Here is a 15,612-nt window from a genome sequence, read left to right on the forward strand (position 1 = left end):
AAAACAGTGTGACAAATGCCATTAATAAAAAAACGCTAGACGTAAATAAATATTTTCTTACTATTTGTTTATGTATGCAAAGGAAAGACAATTGTCGCACTGGCATTGCTACCAAAAATTTGATATGCCAAAGATCACCAATTTCCCAGAAAAATCGATATCTTGCTGAATGAATTGATACCGCAAAACTCAGTTTACATGTAAAACCGCTGTATAAACAAATTTTATTTCTTAATACTCAAGCGAGAAATGGCAACACACTATATTATTCAGCAATTTCTTCATGCTATGTCATGTGATAAAGTAAATAAAATGAATTTTAGCTTTCTTATAATTACTTCTAGTTTTTTTCTAGTCAATTTAGCGGATTCTTGTTTCGAATGATAAAAGTGGGTTGAATGTGTATTTTTTACGATCTTTCCAATCATACCAAGCTTGAAGCACTAAAATTCATTTTTGATGTAAAAAGAGCAGTTTAAAAAATCAATTAAAACTTAATGTTTTACTCTTCCAACAATGAAAAAGAGTGAAAATTAAAAATTTTTGCGTTTTGCTAAATATAAAACATTTAAACTTCTTTTCAAGTGGATTTAGGTTATTGGATCTTGGGCGCCCTGACCATTTCATCGTTTTGAGTATTTTTTAAAGACCTTTCCAACTATATCAAATTCGAAAACATTTGACTATCCATTCGCGTAGGAAGAGTCATTTAGTTTGAAAATGCATTTTTAATTAACTCCGTTAATTAGCGTCTGATTTCATAAATTTTTATTAATGGCACTAAAACTTAGAAATAGCTAAAAAAGAATGAATAAAATCGGTTCAAATAGAACAGAAAATGGTACCAAAAGAAAATGGATTGCCTATTAATATATAAATATAAAGATGTATCTCAGCTCACTGTTCCTTTGAGAAAAACAAAAATATGAGTCCACTTACAACGGTAAAGTCTGTCTCAATTCTAAAACTTAAAATCTTCACAAATCATATTTTGGAAACAGAAAAAGTAAGTTTTAACCTAAAGCCTAAAAACATAAAATTTTTCTCAGCCCCTCCTCTAAAATTACACTATGGGCAGTCATGGATATATAACTTCAGAGTTTTTTTCTTTGTGGCATGAAATCCACAATGACTTTCATAAGTTGTACGAATTTTCAGCCCTCCACTGTACCCATTTTCTCATTTATTTTGAAAAAAATTTGAACTATTTTTACAATTGCAAATAATAACTGAAAAAACACACAAAATGATTAGTATTCAAATGCATAGGCGGATTTAAGACTGAGTTCCTGGGGGGGCAGGATTTTTTTCCCAGCAACATTTTGAATTGTCCCCCCCCCCCCCGCCCCCCATGTTTTGATCTGTTTTCCTGTGATGCATAAGGCTATACTTTACTTTTGTGTGTGTGTGTGTGTCGTTTTCATTAAAGTGTGTTTTCATGCTGTCCTTTTTCAATTGACCTTAAGAGAGGTGACTGGTATCAAGAGAGTGACGCAAGACTCCCTTTTAAGTAGGATATAGAATAACTCCAATTTTAGGGGTCCGGGGGTTTCTCCCCCGGAGGAAATTTTGCAAAATGGATATGAAGTTCTGCATTTTGAAGCATCATAAGGGTTAATTGGATATACAAAAATCTCAGGGAAAAAATAGACAAATAACTTTTCTAAAAAAGTTTTATGATTTAAATGTGCTTTGTGATGAAAGTTAATACTTTAAAAGAAATGCTGTACAGATTTAGAAAATATGTAACATGAGAGTAACATACTACTTATTAGAACAATTCATAATTTATACACTTGATAAAAAATAAAATAGAAGCACACTTTGCTTAGGAGTCTCAAAGACTTGTCTAATTATTTTCAAGATTTGGTTGGTTACATTTGGTGTTTTAGCAAAAGAGCCCTAGTAGGCTATGCTGCGCCAATTCTTTTCAAGAATTTTAGAATATTTAATGGTTTAAGGCACCTCATTTGCACTTTCCAGTCTCTGAAATTGAGTACTAGATTATACAGTTGCACAGTATTATTCAAACTTTGTAAAAAAAAAAAAAAACAGTTAAGTTTAAAAGAAAAAAATAAACTATAGAATTTTTTTATTACAATAACCTTTTTTTTTTTTAAATTATAAGCAGTGCAGAAAACAAAAAGGAATAGAGGTAGTGTATCATTTTTTTCTGGGCTAAACAGATTAACAATATGCAGTAGAAGCAAGATAAAAGCAATCAATACAAAAGAATTTCCAAAATACCATAAATTCCATAAATTGATTTAATAAATAGCAAGAGATAAAACATGTGAGTCACAAAAAGTTATTTCAAGTAATATGTTAAAAACATAAGAATCATGATTTTTACACTTTTGATGCAGGATGTAGCAAGGTGCTGAATTTGACATATTTCGGCACTCCTCCCCCTACCATTTGTTAGAAATTTTAAAATTTAAGGTTTGTAGCCACACGTTTCCAAATATTCACGGCTTTCAAGCACTTGAAGTTGAGATTAGTTTTTTCAAGCACTTTCCATTTTTTAAGGAACAAATCATGCAATTTTTTGCGAACTACTGACCCACTTCAAAGCAGTGGTCCAAAGCTGTAGCTTGTTTATCTTATAGGCAAATCCGGCCCTATATGTAATTCCCTCTTACCTGCAGATTTTTGTAATTTTTACGAAAATTCGTCAGCTTTTACGATTAAAGGATTTTTACAATTTTACCAATCTGAACTTGTGAATCAAGAAGGTTCTTCAAAATCTTTCGTCTGTAACAACACAAAATATCTAGTTTTTGAAGTGACGCAAATTGAAAATAAACATTCTGAAGAAAAAGAAAACAAATCATAACAAGTAGAACGGGGGGTGCCCTTTGTTTTAGGTTCTAATTTAAAAGTAATCGTCAATTATTATAAGTGTTGCAGCTGAATGAATAGCTCATTTAGCCTGTATTTTCATTTATATACTTGCCCAAACGGTTTTCAGTCCAAAATAGTGAATTTAGGCATATTTTCAGCACCCCAGTGACAGCTGTACTATTTGTATTTAATGTTCTTTTTTTTGAGCAATCACGATTGCTTATTGCTTTCATTTGACTGTTTTTGGCGTGCTATCATTTTTCCCACCGGCGCGGCGCCACCCTCTGCCATTATCACCCATTGCGTCGGCTGGCCTCACGATGCTGCTCCTCTAGCGAAAACCGTCTCCTGGTTGCATCCATATCCTACACACACACGCATACATACACATACCAACACACACGCACACACAAACACATACACAAACACCACCATACACACATACCCCTACACACATACACAAACACATACACACACGCATGCATACAGACACCTACACACATACATACATACACCCCCACACACACATTCATACACAGAACTACCCACACACATGCCTACACGCACATACACATACCCCTATACACAAGCACACATATCCCCCCCCACACACGAACACACACGCCTACATACACACACTCGTGATTGCGAAAAACATAATTTGAATTCAAGATATCAAAATTTGAATTAATTTTTTTTTCTTTTCTCCCATCAGAAAAGGACATTCGCTATTCTCTTCATTTTCATTGTATTATGTACTCAAAAAAGAAAAAAATAATCATTTTTTTTTGTTTTAAGATTTTGGAAGATGTGTTGTTACTATTTCAAGTCCTCCCAAAACTGGGGGGCATTGCCCCTATGCCCCCCCCCTCCTATAAGTCCACCCATGCCCTTATGAACTAGTCAAAAAAGAAAAATAATGTTTTTAAAATTTTTTTTTGGAAGATGTGTTGTTATTATATAAAGTCCTCCAAAAACTGGGGGGAGGGGCATTGCCCCCCTCTTTCCCCCTTAAATCCGCCCATGTTCAAATGAATGGTTTCAATGGTTTAAAAATTGAAATCCTTGGTTATAAATTGAGTAATTTCTTAGCCTTGGATGTGACCCTCTTCCTGAGTGCAATGGTAGTCCAATTTTTATTGCAGGATACCTTCCGAGAGTTTTTACATTAATTTTATGGCTTTAAAGGTGTTATATGTGTTAGGTTTCAATTATATTAAACAATCACCTTCATGTGAACCAAAAGGTATTTTTGCCGGGACAGTGGAAAAAACCATGGCAAAAATAGAAAAAAACATCAAAAATGTAAAAAAATGGCAAAAACCTAATGGCAAATAAAGTAACATTATATTGTTAATCAAGAAATAGTGACAATATAATATAAATAATGCACTTTAATATTTTAGTTAGAGACGTACCGAGTAGCACTTTGGCCGAGTATCCGAGTACTCGGCCTTTCATTACTCGGCCGAGTACCGAGTTACCGAGTACTCGGCCGAGTTACCAAGTACAAATTATGTTTTAAGAAGAACTACAAACACACATGTGATGAATTTTGAACTTATTGGAATAGTAATATAGACCTCTCTGTTCATATAATAGTTTTTAAAACTAAATTCTTGCTGAAATTTAATTATGCATTATTTAAAAAAAAATTTTATGTCAAAAATTTTAAAAAAAGAATAAGTTTAAAATTAAAAATAAATAAATAAAAGGTATGATTAATGAAGTTGGAATTAAAACAAATTATACCAATCTATTATAGTTCTAGTCTGCCAAACTAAATAAAGCAAATAAAACAAATGTGCAGGAACACTGCAGACATTTGTTTCTGTGTTACAAGGAACATCTTTTTTAGTGCATAAAATGCGAGTTAAAGGATGTAAAGACATTCGACAAAAAAAAATCCGACTTTTGTCAGATGCCTTTAAAACCACGAGCTCACATTTTGTGCATTGAAAAAGGAATTCCTTGTAATGCCAAAACACATGTCTGCACTGTGCTCTTAACGTTATTTCATTTCCTTTTATTTTTTAAGCAAAGGTATTTTTATATTTCTTATAACTAATTTTTGCTTGTAGCAAAAATCCATTTTTAATATAAAAATTCCATATTTTCTATACTTATGTTTTTTGTACAATTTTTAATAAATAAGTTTTATTTACTTATTCCATTGAAGCATTACAAACTTTATTATTCCCAAAATTTAAATTTGACTTGTAAATGATTGCAGGATATTATATATGCTTGAGCTTTTTTATAAATTTTAATATCTGTCTTGGACAATATTCAATTTTTCGCAACTACTCGGTATTGGCCGAGTATCTGATCAAAATTTGGCCGAGTACCGAGTACTCGGCAAATGGGCCGAATAGGACGAGTACCGAGTAGTTACCGAGTACTCGGTACGTCTCTAATTTTAGTTATGTCTCTCCATGTTACTTCTAATTTATAAGGTGAAAAATAAATAAAAAACAAATGTTGGGATTGCAAAACTTAAGATTTTAAATGTTTGCTAAAACAATTTTTTCAGAATGAGCCAATTCCTTCAATGCTAAAACAAAGAATGTTTACTTAAGCTTAGTAAATTAATAAAAAGATCGAATTCTAATTTTATATATATATATTTAATTAATCACTTTTTTTTTTTTTTTGATCCCACTAAAATTTTTAAGCTATTTCATCAATAACAGAATATTTACTTGAATATAGAAAAATATTAACTTTTCCTCACTAAAGATATAATGCATTTTTTCTCACTTACTGGGAAAATGGATAGCCAAGAGAAGAATTTAAAAAGAAGAAAAAAAAAGCTGATCAATATGTGCATTCTATATTTACTCTACTTTTTAGTAATACTAGCTCACTCTACAGAAAATGGCAAAGCCTTTTATCAATTATCAGTAAGATGTTACCCCTGTGGGTTTAATGCCAATGTGTTGTTTGGTGTGATAACCCAGATGAATTCTTTGGTATGAGGAAGGAAGTGATTATGAAGATTGTATAGACTATATGATGATTTAAGTGATATTTCAATCTAAAGGAATGTGTATTTTGCTTTTTAATTACTTTTATTTTATAGTTGCATCTTGATTAAGTATATTTTATATAGATATTTAGTATTCTGTAAAAAATGCTATAATAAATAAGCTAATTACATTTTCATTGTAAGTTAATTATTTGTCTTAGATGTTACAAACTGAAATTTTATGTTAATGTTTAAAAATTTAAAAGTAAAAATGCTCCATAGCTTTAAAAGTAAGTTAAACCTTAAATTTTTTTAAACTATAAAAGTAATTAAATTAAAATTTTATCAAAATCTTTTCATGCTTTTACTTTTATATAAAAGGGAAAAAAAACTGTCCATAAGTTGTTAACATAAAATCTATTTTTGCCACTTTGGCAAAAACTGGCAAAAACCTATTTTTGCCGGGCAGTAAACATTGGTTTTTTCCGCCTCCGGCAAAAACTTGCCAACCCTGATGTGAACAAATTTTTACATTACTATTTTCATCAGAATTTCAGTTTTGACAACACTCTGTGCACATTAGTTGACGTTTGTTCGGTTGTTGTTAAGTTAAATGTTTGTAATGTCTCAGTAAATTTCAGAAATGGTTGACTCTCTCTTTAACTACTTCCAAGGGATCCCAAAAAATCGTCCTTTAGTAGAATGTGTCCTTAAATAGAATGCTTTCAAAGCTACAGTGGAGCATCTGGGACCGTGAAAAGCCATCTTTGAATAGAAAAAATGGTTAAATAGAGCGCCGTCAAAGAGAGTCAACTGATCTTACTTAAGAAAATCTTTTCTTAAAAATCAATAGGATTAAAAAAATTTAACTCAGTTTCAGGATCCTCTTATCAAGAGGGAAAAATAATTTTTGAAAGAATGAAGGTGTCAGTCAAAAAATTTAGTTGTGCTGATTGAGAAAACAAAACACCATAAAAATTTGACAATAACTTTATCTGCATCTTGAAGTTCCATTCAGCGTCTACTTCTCAAAGCAATTACCTCTATTATTTAAACATCTATTGAGGTGTAATTAGTGATGTGGATCGGGTAAATACCCAGCGGGTAGGTAAATATTTTTTCGGTATTTACCCAAGGCCTGGGTAAATACCCAAAAACTGGGTATTTTACAAAAAAATGCAAAAAGTGAATGGGAATTTTTTTTTGAAATCTTAATATGAAATAATTATTAAAACTGATACATACATATGTATTACAGTTTATAATATTTTTAATTGAAAGACTTGATGAAATTATGAAAGAAACATATCATGAACCAAAGAATCTTCCTTTTCAATGTCATAATTGGAGAAGTATAAGCAATTCAATGATGAACTCCAGGATTTCAAAATCACAATCTAGGTTAGTCATATCCAAAATGAAAAAACAAAAGGAAGCATGAGGGATGTTTGGAAGAATAAACAGAGAAGTTATTAAGACTATGATGTTATTTATTTTATTGCTGTTTAAGTGATAACGTGGCAAATATAGAAATAGTTTTCACATTAATAAGCAAAAAAAAAAAAAAAAAAACATCAAAATATTGCTTTTTGTTGCCTTGCTCATTTGCATTTGCTCCCCGGTACTTCATGATGAAAATTTATTCAAACTATTTTTAATACACCCAATTAGTGATGTAGGGTGGGAAGATAAATTTTTTTTTTGGTATTTATCCGAAGGCAGGGTAAATCCCCTAGAAATTGCGCATTTTGCAAAAAAAATTTAGGTGGTATATCAAAAGGTATTTTTTTTAACATAAATAAAAAAAAAAGGAATGATTAAAAATATAAAAATTTATGTATTATAATTTTTTAATTAAAGGCTTAGTTAAATCTAAGGCTTAATGATAAAATGATATGCAGAATACGCCTGAACACTTGAACTAGGTTTGAAGGAAATTTCTGTAAAAGATATAGGTAAATAAATAGTAATAATAAATTGAGCAACATTTCGTCACATTTTGATGTCATGCAGGGACAAATTACTGGGTTATAAAAGACTAGGACCTTATTTTTCTTTTTTTTTTTGTAACCAGTTAAGCTTTTTACTTTTTGTAGAATGGCTTTTTTATATCTGAAATTTGGCTATCAACATTGATTGGACATATCCAACACATTTAATGTGAATATCATATTTGATTGCTAAGTTGTACCACACAACAATTCTTTAAATATGTGATCAAAATACAAGTTTTGGGCAAAAATGTATTGCTTTGTATATGGTTGGTTATTTATATACATATTGGAATACATATAGAAAACTATTTTAGTTGAATATAAATTTTTTAAATAAATACCCGGGTAAATACCCATTTTGGGTATTTACCCGGGTATATACCCTGGGTATTTACCCCTAAAAATAAATACCCGGGAATTTTACATCACTAGGTGTAATGCACATTTTTCAAAGCCGTTTGCAGAGATCTATCCAATGGTGGATAACCATTCTAGGGTTGCAGTTTTCACCTCTTCATCAGAGTGGTGTTGCTGCTCTGAAAGTTCTTCCTTCATGAGACCAAAAACATGAAACTCCTGAGGGGCTGTCCATAAATTAACATTGCAAACATACACTGCTGGCCTCTGGGAGATTGTGTTGCCAGGAGGGGGAGGGGGGGGGGGGCAAAATTCATAGATCCCAGCCTGTGTATGACCCCCAAGGTAAGAGACCTAGGTAAAAATAGGGTCACCTCATAGTTTTAGTGCAAACTTTTTCAGAAGACAGCACATTTGTTATGCTGCATACAGTGGTCTTCCATGGTAACATAAGAGCACAAAGCCTTCCGAAATGAAAGAAAAACTTTCAAGGCATAGCAACTCAAAATTGATTATTGGGTATTCAACGGATTTTCTTTCCAGAAGGCATCGAGAACTGGTACTACAGCTCAACAAATACTTAAATAAGGGAGATAGTTGCGTTGAAAACAAGATTTTGATTGGAACTTAAGTTATGAATAAATTTATACCTATGTTTAAAAATGTCTACCCTAATTTGTTAGTTTTTTTTTTCTCTTTCTTTCAGCAGTGCAATTAACTTTTTGACTGATCTGCACAAATAACTGCACACAAAAATAATTGCCACTTCTGAGATTAAATGAGAAGATTCTTTTTTTGAGCATAAATGATACACAAGTTCTTAAGTAACAATGTTTTAAGAAGTGCAGAAATAAACGACATTGGGTAGCTTATTTGCAGATCTTAAATTTTATTTAATGTTTATAATATGCACCATACACACAAGAAAGATTGGAAAGAAAAGATACTTCAAAAGTACAAATTTTTCATTGCAGAAAAAAGATTATCATCAAAAAATATGTTCAACATCTGAGAATTTTTTTCAATATTTCTTTATCAAATTTACTAAATGGTTAACTACATGCATAAGGTAAACAAATCACTATATATCAATTACTTACTGTTTTGAGATTCGAATTCAACTTGGTTTTGAGAATAAATGCAACCACAAATTACTGATGATTATCTTCGTTCATACCCATGTGAAATGCCTCAAGTAAAAGGAAATTAATATAATAAATTTTTAAACTTATGAAAGATTGTGGGACCTTTAACAGCACACCATAACAACAAACATGACTTTATACAAACATTGCGCCATCTCAAGTGCAGAATGCAAACTAATAAAGTTTCTATTTTGTTGCTTTTTTTTTCTTTTTTTTACAATTCCGTTGATTGAAATTTACTTTGAAATAATCTTTGTCCAAAGTAAAGTTATTAAACTGTTGATTGAAAGGAAAAACTTAGAAATTTTTTAATTCAACAAAATGTGCAATAATTGGGGAGGTGGTATTTGGCAACGTCAATTCGAAATTCATTCGTGGTTTCGTGTTGAAAATGGCGGACAAAGATGAGACCGAAGAGCCTACAATCGCTCAAGATTTGGTTGTTACCAAATATAAAATGGCTGCAGAAATGGTTAATAGTACGTAAAACAAATGTTATATGATTCATATGTTAGAAAAATATTTTTGAGCACTGGTATTCAATTCTCAGACGTTGCCGGCCATTCCGTAAACGCTGTGCCATGTGCTCATTTGTACATTGTACTGCTGTCAACAAACATTTATATTTCGATTTTTTTGCAGTAATTCAATTAAAATATTTCCAATTGAAATAAATTGATGTTGAATGTGCACCTGATTTTTGTTTTAACAACAATTCAACTAGAAATAGTGGTTAAAAACTAAAATGTTACACTTCAATATTGCCTTACCTTTTGTAAGCTGGTTTACCCACTTTCTCATAAAGTGGATACAATTAGTATATACACAAGAAAAGTCGCATTTTACTTCCAATTTTGTATGCTTAAATCCAGTTATTTAGAGAAAGCTTTAAAAAGTTCATTTTATACAGAAATTATAATAAAATTCAGAACTTCCAATTGATTGCTAACCATGTGTTGTGTTTTTGTAAGTTAAAATAATTGGGAAAGGGAGGGTAGTTTTGTTATTACTGGTACGTCTTTTTTTGTAAAAATACATGCGAGATTTCAGAATTGGTTTGAAAGATTTTCAGCTACCCATACCCTTTTAAAATCTGGCAAAGTCATATTGTTATGAATCGTTGCTGTTTAAAGACTTGATCCAAGAAGTTCAGCCGCTATTCATAGTTATAATTCATGTGAGCGAAACCTCCTGTTTGCTTGGCTTCACATAATACCTATACATAGGCTTGCCAGGCGTCCTCATTTTCAGAAAAAATCCCAGGGTCTCGGCATGTTTACTTCAGGTCCCAGTAAAAGAAATTTGACTACAGATGACCAAAGAAGACTAAAAATAATTAACTGAAGGATCATTTGAAATAAGTCATTTCTGTATCTCAGAGCCAGAATGACGTAAGTCTGAAAAATGCAATTTTCTGTTTATTACTGCATTGTATGTAAATCTTATTCCACATAAGCCATGCAAACGTACTTCTAAAAAAAAAAAAATCCTCTAAATTTTTATCAGTGTTTAAAGAGCGTGCGTCTTATCCTATGCATGAGCCACAGTTTTTCATCTCCTGTAAAATAGTGATTACTTGACTTACGTTAGTCTGCTCTGAGGTACAGATTTGCAACTTTGACCTGTAAAATTAATATCTAATTAGCTTGTGAGCATTTTTACAACAAGATTAGAACCAAAAAAAATTTCTAAAAAAAGTTCTATCCAATGCAAAGAACATATAAACATTGTTCAAATTTTTAAGACTCCTGGTTTAGGCTCATAATTAGTAACTATTTGTTCATAGCGTTGAGAATGAACTACGCTCTAAAACACTCTAAAAAACAACCTGGGGTGTTCACCCCTTTGAATTCTCGTTACGCTGGGTAGAGGGAGGGGGTATTCTTGGGGTGCCCCGGTTGAAATCTGGCAAGCCATCTTTGTCCCGATTTGCATGTTTCCATTCCCTTTGAACTTTAAATTATTCTTGCTCCAGTTGAATAATAATGATCAATTAACTTTTTTGTTTCTGACATGGTCACTGTGATAATTGGTTAGTGTTAATATTCGCCTGTTGTGAAAAATTATGCAGCAATTATTATTGATACTAACCAAATTTGATCGCGTGAGCATACCCAATTCATACTACATTCATTCCAAGGGAGAAGTTTTCCAGAAAACTTAAGAAATAGTTATAGGAGAATGTCCTGCCCCTTAGAAATTCCATGCCGGGTGCCTAGCTGCTTTCAGATTTATTCAGAAATGAAAAGCTTGATGGTCTCACTCTCGTGCCTCACATTAAACATTTGTGGAAGATGTCACCTGACAACAATGCATGAATTTTCTTCGTAATAAGTATTCAACATAAGAAACTAAGAAAAGAAATGTATTATATTTTATTTTTCCTGGAAGGGGCTGTTTAAGATGTTGCCGATTGCTGTGGTGTTTGAATTTTTGTTTTAAATTTAATAAGAAAAGTGGAAAGTCATTTATAAGATTGACAGCATTTGAATATTTAATAAATTATGTATTTATTTTGAAAAAGTTTTTGTTTTGTTCATATTGAAGTGTATTGTTGTAAAAATTAAAATTGATGAATGCAATTTGTAAAAATATTTTTCGGAACTACTTTGATATACCCCCCAAATCGGAAATTTGGCGACTTTTTTTCTCGCCAAGCAAAATACCTTACGATTCTGGAAATTGTTGCCACAAAACTTTTTAAAAAAACTCAAAAAGAGGTACAAAATACAAGAAAATACTAAATTTGGCAACAGCAATAACCTAAAAGCTGAAAAAAACCTAAATTGGCAACACCAAAGTAAGAAACAGCAACCCTAAAAAGTCCGTAGGGAGTGCTAGATTTGGCGCGTAATTTTGGGGGGGGGGGTATATCAAAGTTATACCTATTTTTCATTTGAGCAGACATTTAGCAATGAATGTTTTGTGGTTCATGATGTTTAAAACATTTTTCTATTTTTAGGGGTTCTTAATCAGTTAATTAAAAAGTGCGTACCTGGAGCAAGTGTGATATCAATATGTGAAAATGGAGACGAACTACTTACGGAAGAAACTGGAAAAGTCTTTAAAAGGGAGAAAGAATTAAAGAAAGGTAAACATGATTGTTGTACATTAATATCATTTGCTTTCTTTTAAATCTCAACGAATTAGATTATATTCTCAATGCATAGTATATGGAATGAAATCTCCTTCACATATTTAAATATATTAATGCCTCAAAGCAAGAGGGGGAGATTGTCCTGCCCTAGATCATGGTTGGGTATTGGAGGGGAAGAGTTCGATATCGTAGACATTTGGCTACTTTTTCAAAGTTCGCCAAATTTTTTGGCGCCAAACCCTATGGGTTTTTTTTTTTGGACTTCCGGTGTAAACAAAGCGAAAACGTATGTTTTTTTTTACTCACTCTTCGGGAAAATGCAATCAAATGGGGATTTTGACACTTCAGAAGTGAATTTTTTTTGCAAAAAAAAAGATTTTTTAATGAGAAAGTCGAAACTTTTCAAAATTGCCTTTTTTTAAAAAACCAATATAGCTATGTCAATATTACAATTTTAATCAATGAAATAATTGGTAAAATGGGTTCAGTTGGGAATTAATCCAACAAGCATACACTTTTCATTTAAAAAAATCTTGAAAAATAGCTAATTTGCTCACTTTTTTGGAAGTTGCACATAAAAGGGAAGAGTAAGTAAAAAAACACTTTTTCTCTTTGTTTACACAGAAGAGAAAAAAAAAACAAAAAAACCTCTTGGGTTTAACGCCAAAAAATTTGGCAAACTTTAAAGCTAGGGATTCGGTTGGGTTAGCTAATCAGAGTATTTCAAGCTAACCGTATCCAGTTCACGGGACGAGGACCCACCCCAGCGGTGTGAACCATATTTTTATAGCATCACAAATTATGAAATAAATGAAAAAAATAATAAACCTCGTGCAAAAGTAAATAATACCAAAGAAATAACCTATTATTTTAACAAATCGGCATGGTAAAACATTGCATTTAGCCTAAAACCACGCGATCAAAAAAATAAATATCCATTTTAATCAGCACAAATCATGAAATAAATGACATTAAAATAATAAACCTGGTGCAAAATGAAATAATACCAAAGAAATAACCACCTATTATTTTAACAAATCGGCATGGTAAAACAATGTATTTAGCCTAAAACCACGCGGTCAAAAAACTAAATATCCATTTTAATCAGACAAATCATGGAATAAATGACATTAAAATAATAAACCTGTCGCTAAAGAAATAATACCAAAGAAATAACCTATTATTTTAACAAATCGGCATGGTAAAGCAATGCATTTAGCCTAAAACCACGCCGTTAAAAAACTAAATATCCATTTTAATCAGCACAAATCATGAAATAAATGAAGTAATAAATAATAAACCTGGTGCAATGGAAAATAATACCAAAGAAATAACTCATTATTTTAACAAATCGGCATGGTAAAACAATGCATTTAGCCTAAAACCACGCGGTTAGAAAACTAAATATCCATTTCAATCAACACAAATCATAAAATAAATGACATAAAAATAATTGACTTGCAGACCCCGAAGAGTTCCTATTTTTCCTACTTTTTAGAGCTCTCTCCTTATTTTCCTACTTTTTCCTTTTTTTTCCTACTTTTTCTTTCTTTAGTATAGTACTTCCAATTGTGCATTGATTCTTATTTTTACAATGCCGCGCCGATAATTTTCTGCATGTTTTGATTTTGAAAAGTAAAAGGAACAAGCGGATCCTTAGCTTTTCATTGAATGACTAGACTATAGTAATTTCTGGAAGGAACGCCGCGGCGTTTGTGTGTTTAAAAATTTAAATTTTCGTAAGTGACTTTTTTTGCTGTTGCGGCGTTTATGATCGACTTTTCTTTTTATCGCCCTGACTTCAGTCCTACTGTATTAACGAAACTAAAAAAAATAGATGCTGGCACATTCTGATGCAATTATATATTATTTACCCATCAATTAGAAGCTTTAATTACAGTAAACGGCTGACTGTTCAAAAAATGCGGGAAAAACCGAATTTCCTATTCGCCAATTTTTTGTATGATTACAAGTGAAATGGAGCTCTATTTAAACAGAAAGGCAATGTAAAACCTTAAAAGGACATAAGGAAGCAAAAACTGGAAAACTTGTATACTGTACATATTTTATTGATGTTAGTACAACATAAAAGCGACATCTAACAGAAATTCGCAAACACGGACCACTTAAAAAATAATCGCGGAAACTTTTTTCGTACATAAATATGATTATTGTTCATTCTAAATCGTAAACATGATTATAAAATTTATAAAATTTCATTTTGTCTCCTTGCAAAGAGTGTATTTGCAAAAAAAAAAAAAATAAATAAATAAATAAATAAATAAAGCGGCAAAACCTGGATGGGCAAAACGTTCCAGATTTTTGGAGAAAAATCGGAAATCAATTTAAATGCAATATTTCGTTTTTATTTCTTCTCATTTTTAAAAGTTGGGGGATAGAGCTACAAATTAATATGTATTTTTTTTCTTTTTAATGGGTATTTTCTACTCTAATATATCATCAATATCGAGGAGTTGCTCATCATTTTTATGTGCTGTGTTTCTGGCAATGCGACATTTCTGAGCATTTAAAATTTTTTTGACAGACTCTTAACTTTTTTCGGGGTGCGGCAATTATACCGATGCGGCGTATTTACTGTAAGTTATTGTACTTATTGCGCCTGATCAAAGGGAGGGGGGAGAAAGAGATATATGCAGGCATTTGATGCCAAGTGCTTCCCCCCCCCCCCTCTCAATTTCGTGAACAATTTCCGAATGAATATTTTTGTTGTATGGTGAGGATTGAGATAAACTATTTGCCTTCCCTTTTATGTACATAGAAACATTAGTAACTGATCTTTGTCTTTGATAAAAATGTTATGTTTACCATGCATGGATGTTTCCTTTTATATTCGTGCCAAAAAATTTCGGAACAAGAAGGAGGTAAAAATCATCAAACCATTAAAACAATATTCGTTTTTATTGCTTGATTAAAATTAGAACTGACTCATCACTTTGATTCCCCCCCCCCCAACCCCCCCCCCCCCCCGGAGGTGGCTAGCGAAGGATGTATACTGAATGCAAATTTTATCTGCAAACAAAAAAAAACGCACAAACATGTATAGCTAAGCATTAATTTTCCAAAGCCAGGGAGGGGAGAAATTAACCCCCATAAATGACGTGCCTGAAACAAAAATGTATGTTGAATGCTAAAAATACATAACATAGTACGAACCCTTTAGTTGACTTATTTCGTTATTTAGTTTAA

At 31.7% G+C, this 15,612-nt stretch overlaps 2 protein-coding genes across 5 annotated transcripts in view; one reads left to right on the plus strand and one right to left on the minus strand.

Moving 5' to 3' along the window:
* The window catches only part of LOC129219746 (transcription factor CP2-like protein 1), an 80,823-nt gene extending 71,371 nt beyond the window's left edge, over positions 1 to 9,452 (minus strand). For all 4 annotated transcript variants that reach the window (XM_054854040.1, XM_054854038.1, XM_054854039.1 and 1 more), the window contains exon 1: positions 9,264 to 9,452. The gene's annotated coding sequence lies outside the window, so the exon portion shown is untranslated. The remainder of the gene's footprint in view (positions 1 to 9,263) is intronic.
* A 198-nt stretch (positions 9,453 to 9,650) lies between these two features.
* Positions 9,651 to 15,612, plus strand: part of LOC129221653 (proliferation-associated protein 2G4-like) — a 49,980-nt gene continuing 44,018 nt past the window's right edge. The window contains exons 1-2 of the mRNA XM_054856181.1: positions 9,651 to 9,787; positions 12,271 to 12,399. Coding sequence (XP_054712156.1) covers positions 9,700 to 9,787; positions 12,271 to 12,399 — 217 coding nt within the window. The 5' untranslated portion in view covers positions 9,651 to 9,699. The remainder of the gene's footprint in view (positions 9,788 to 12,270; positions 12,400 to 15,612) is intronic.

The sequence above is a fragment of the Uloborus diversus genome, chromosome 4 (assembly GCF_026930045.1).
Source record: "Uloborus diversus isolate 005 chromosome 4, Udiv.v.3.1, whole genome shotgun sequence".
Classification (NCBI taxonomy): domain Eukaryota; kingdom Metazoa; phylum Arthropoda; class Arachnida; order Araneae; family Uloboridae; genus Uloborus; species Uloborus diversus.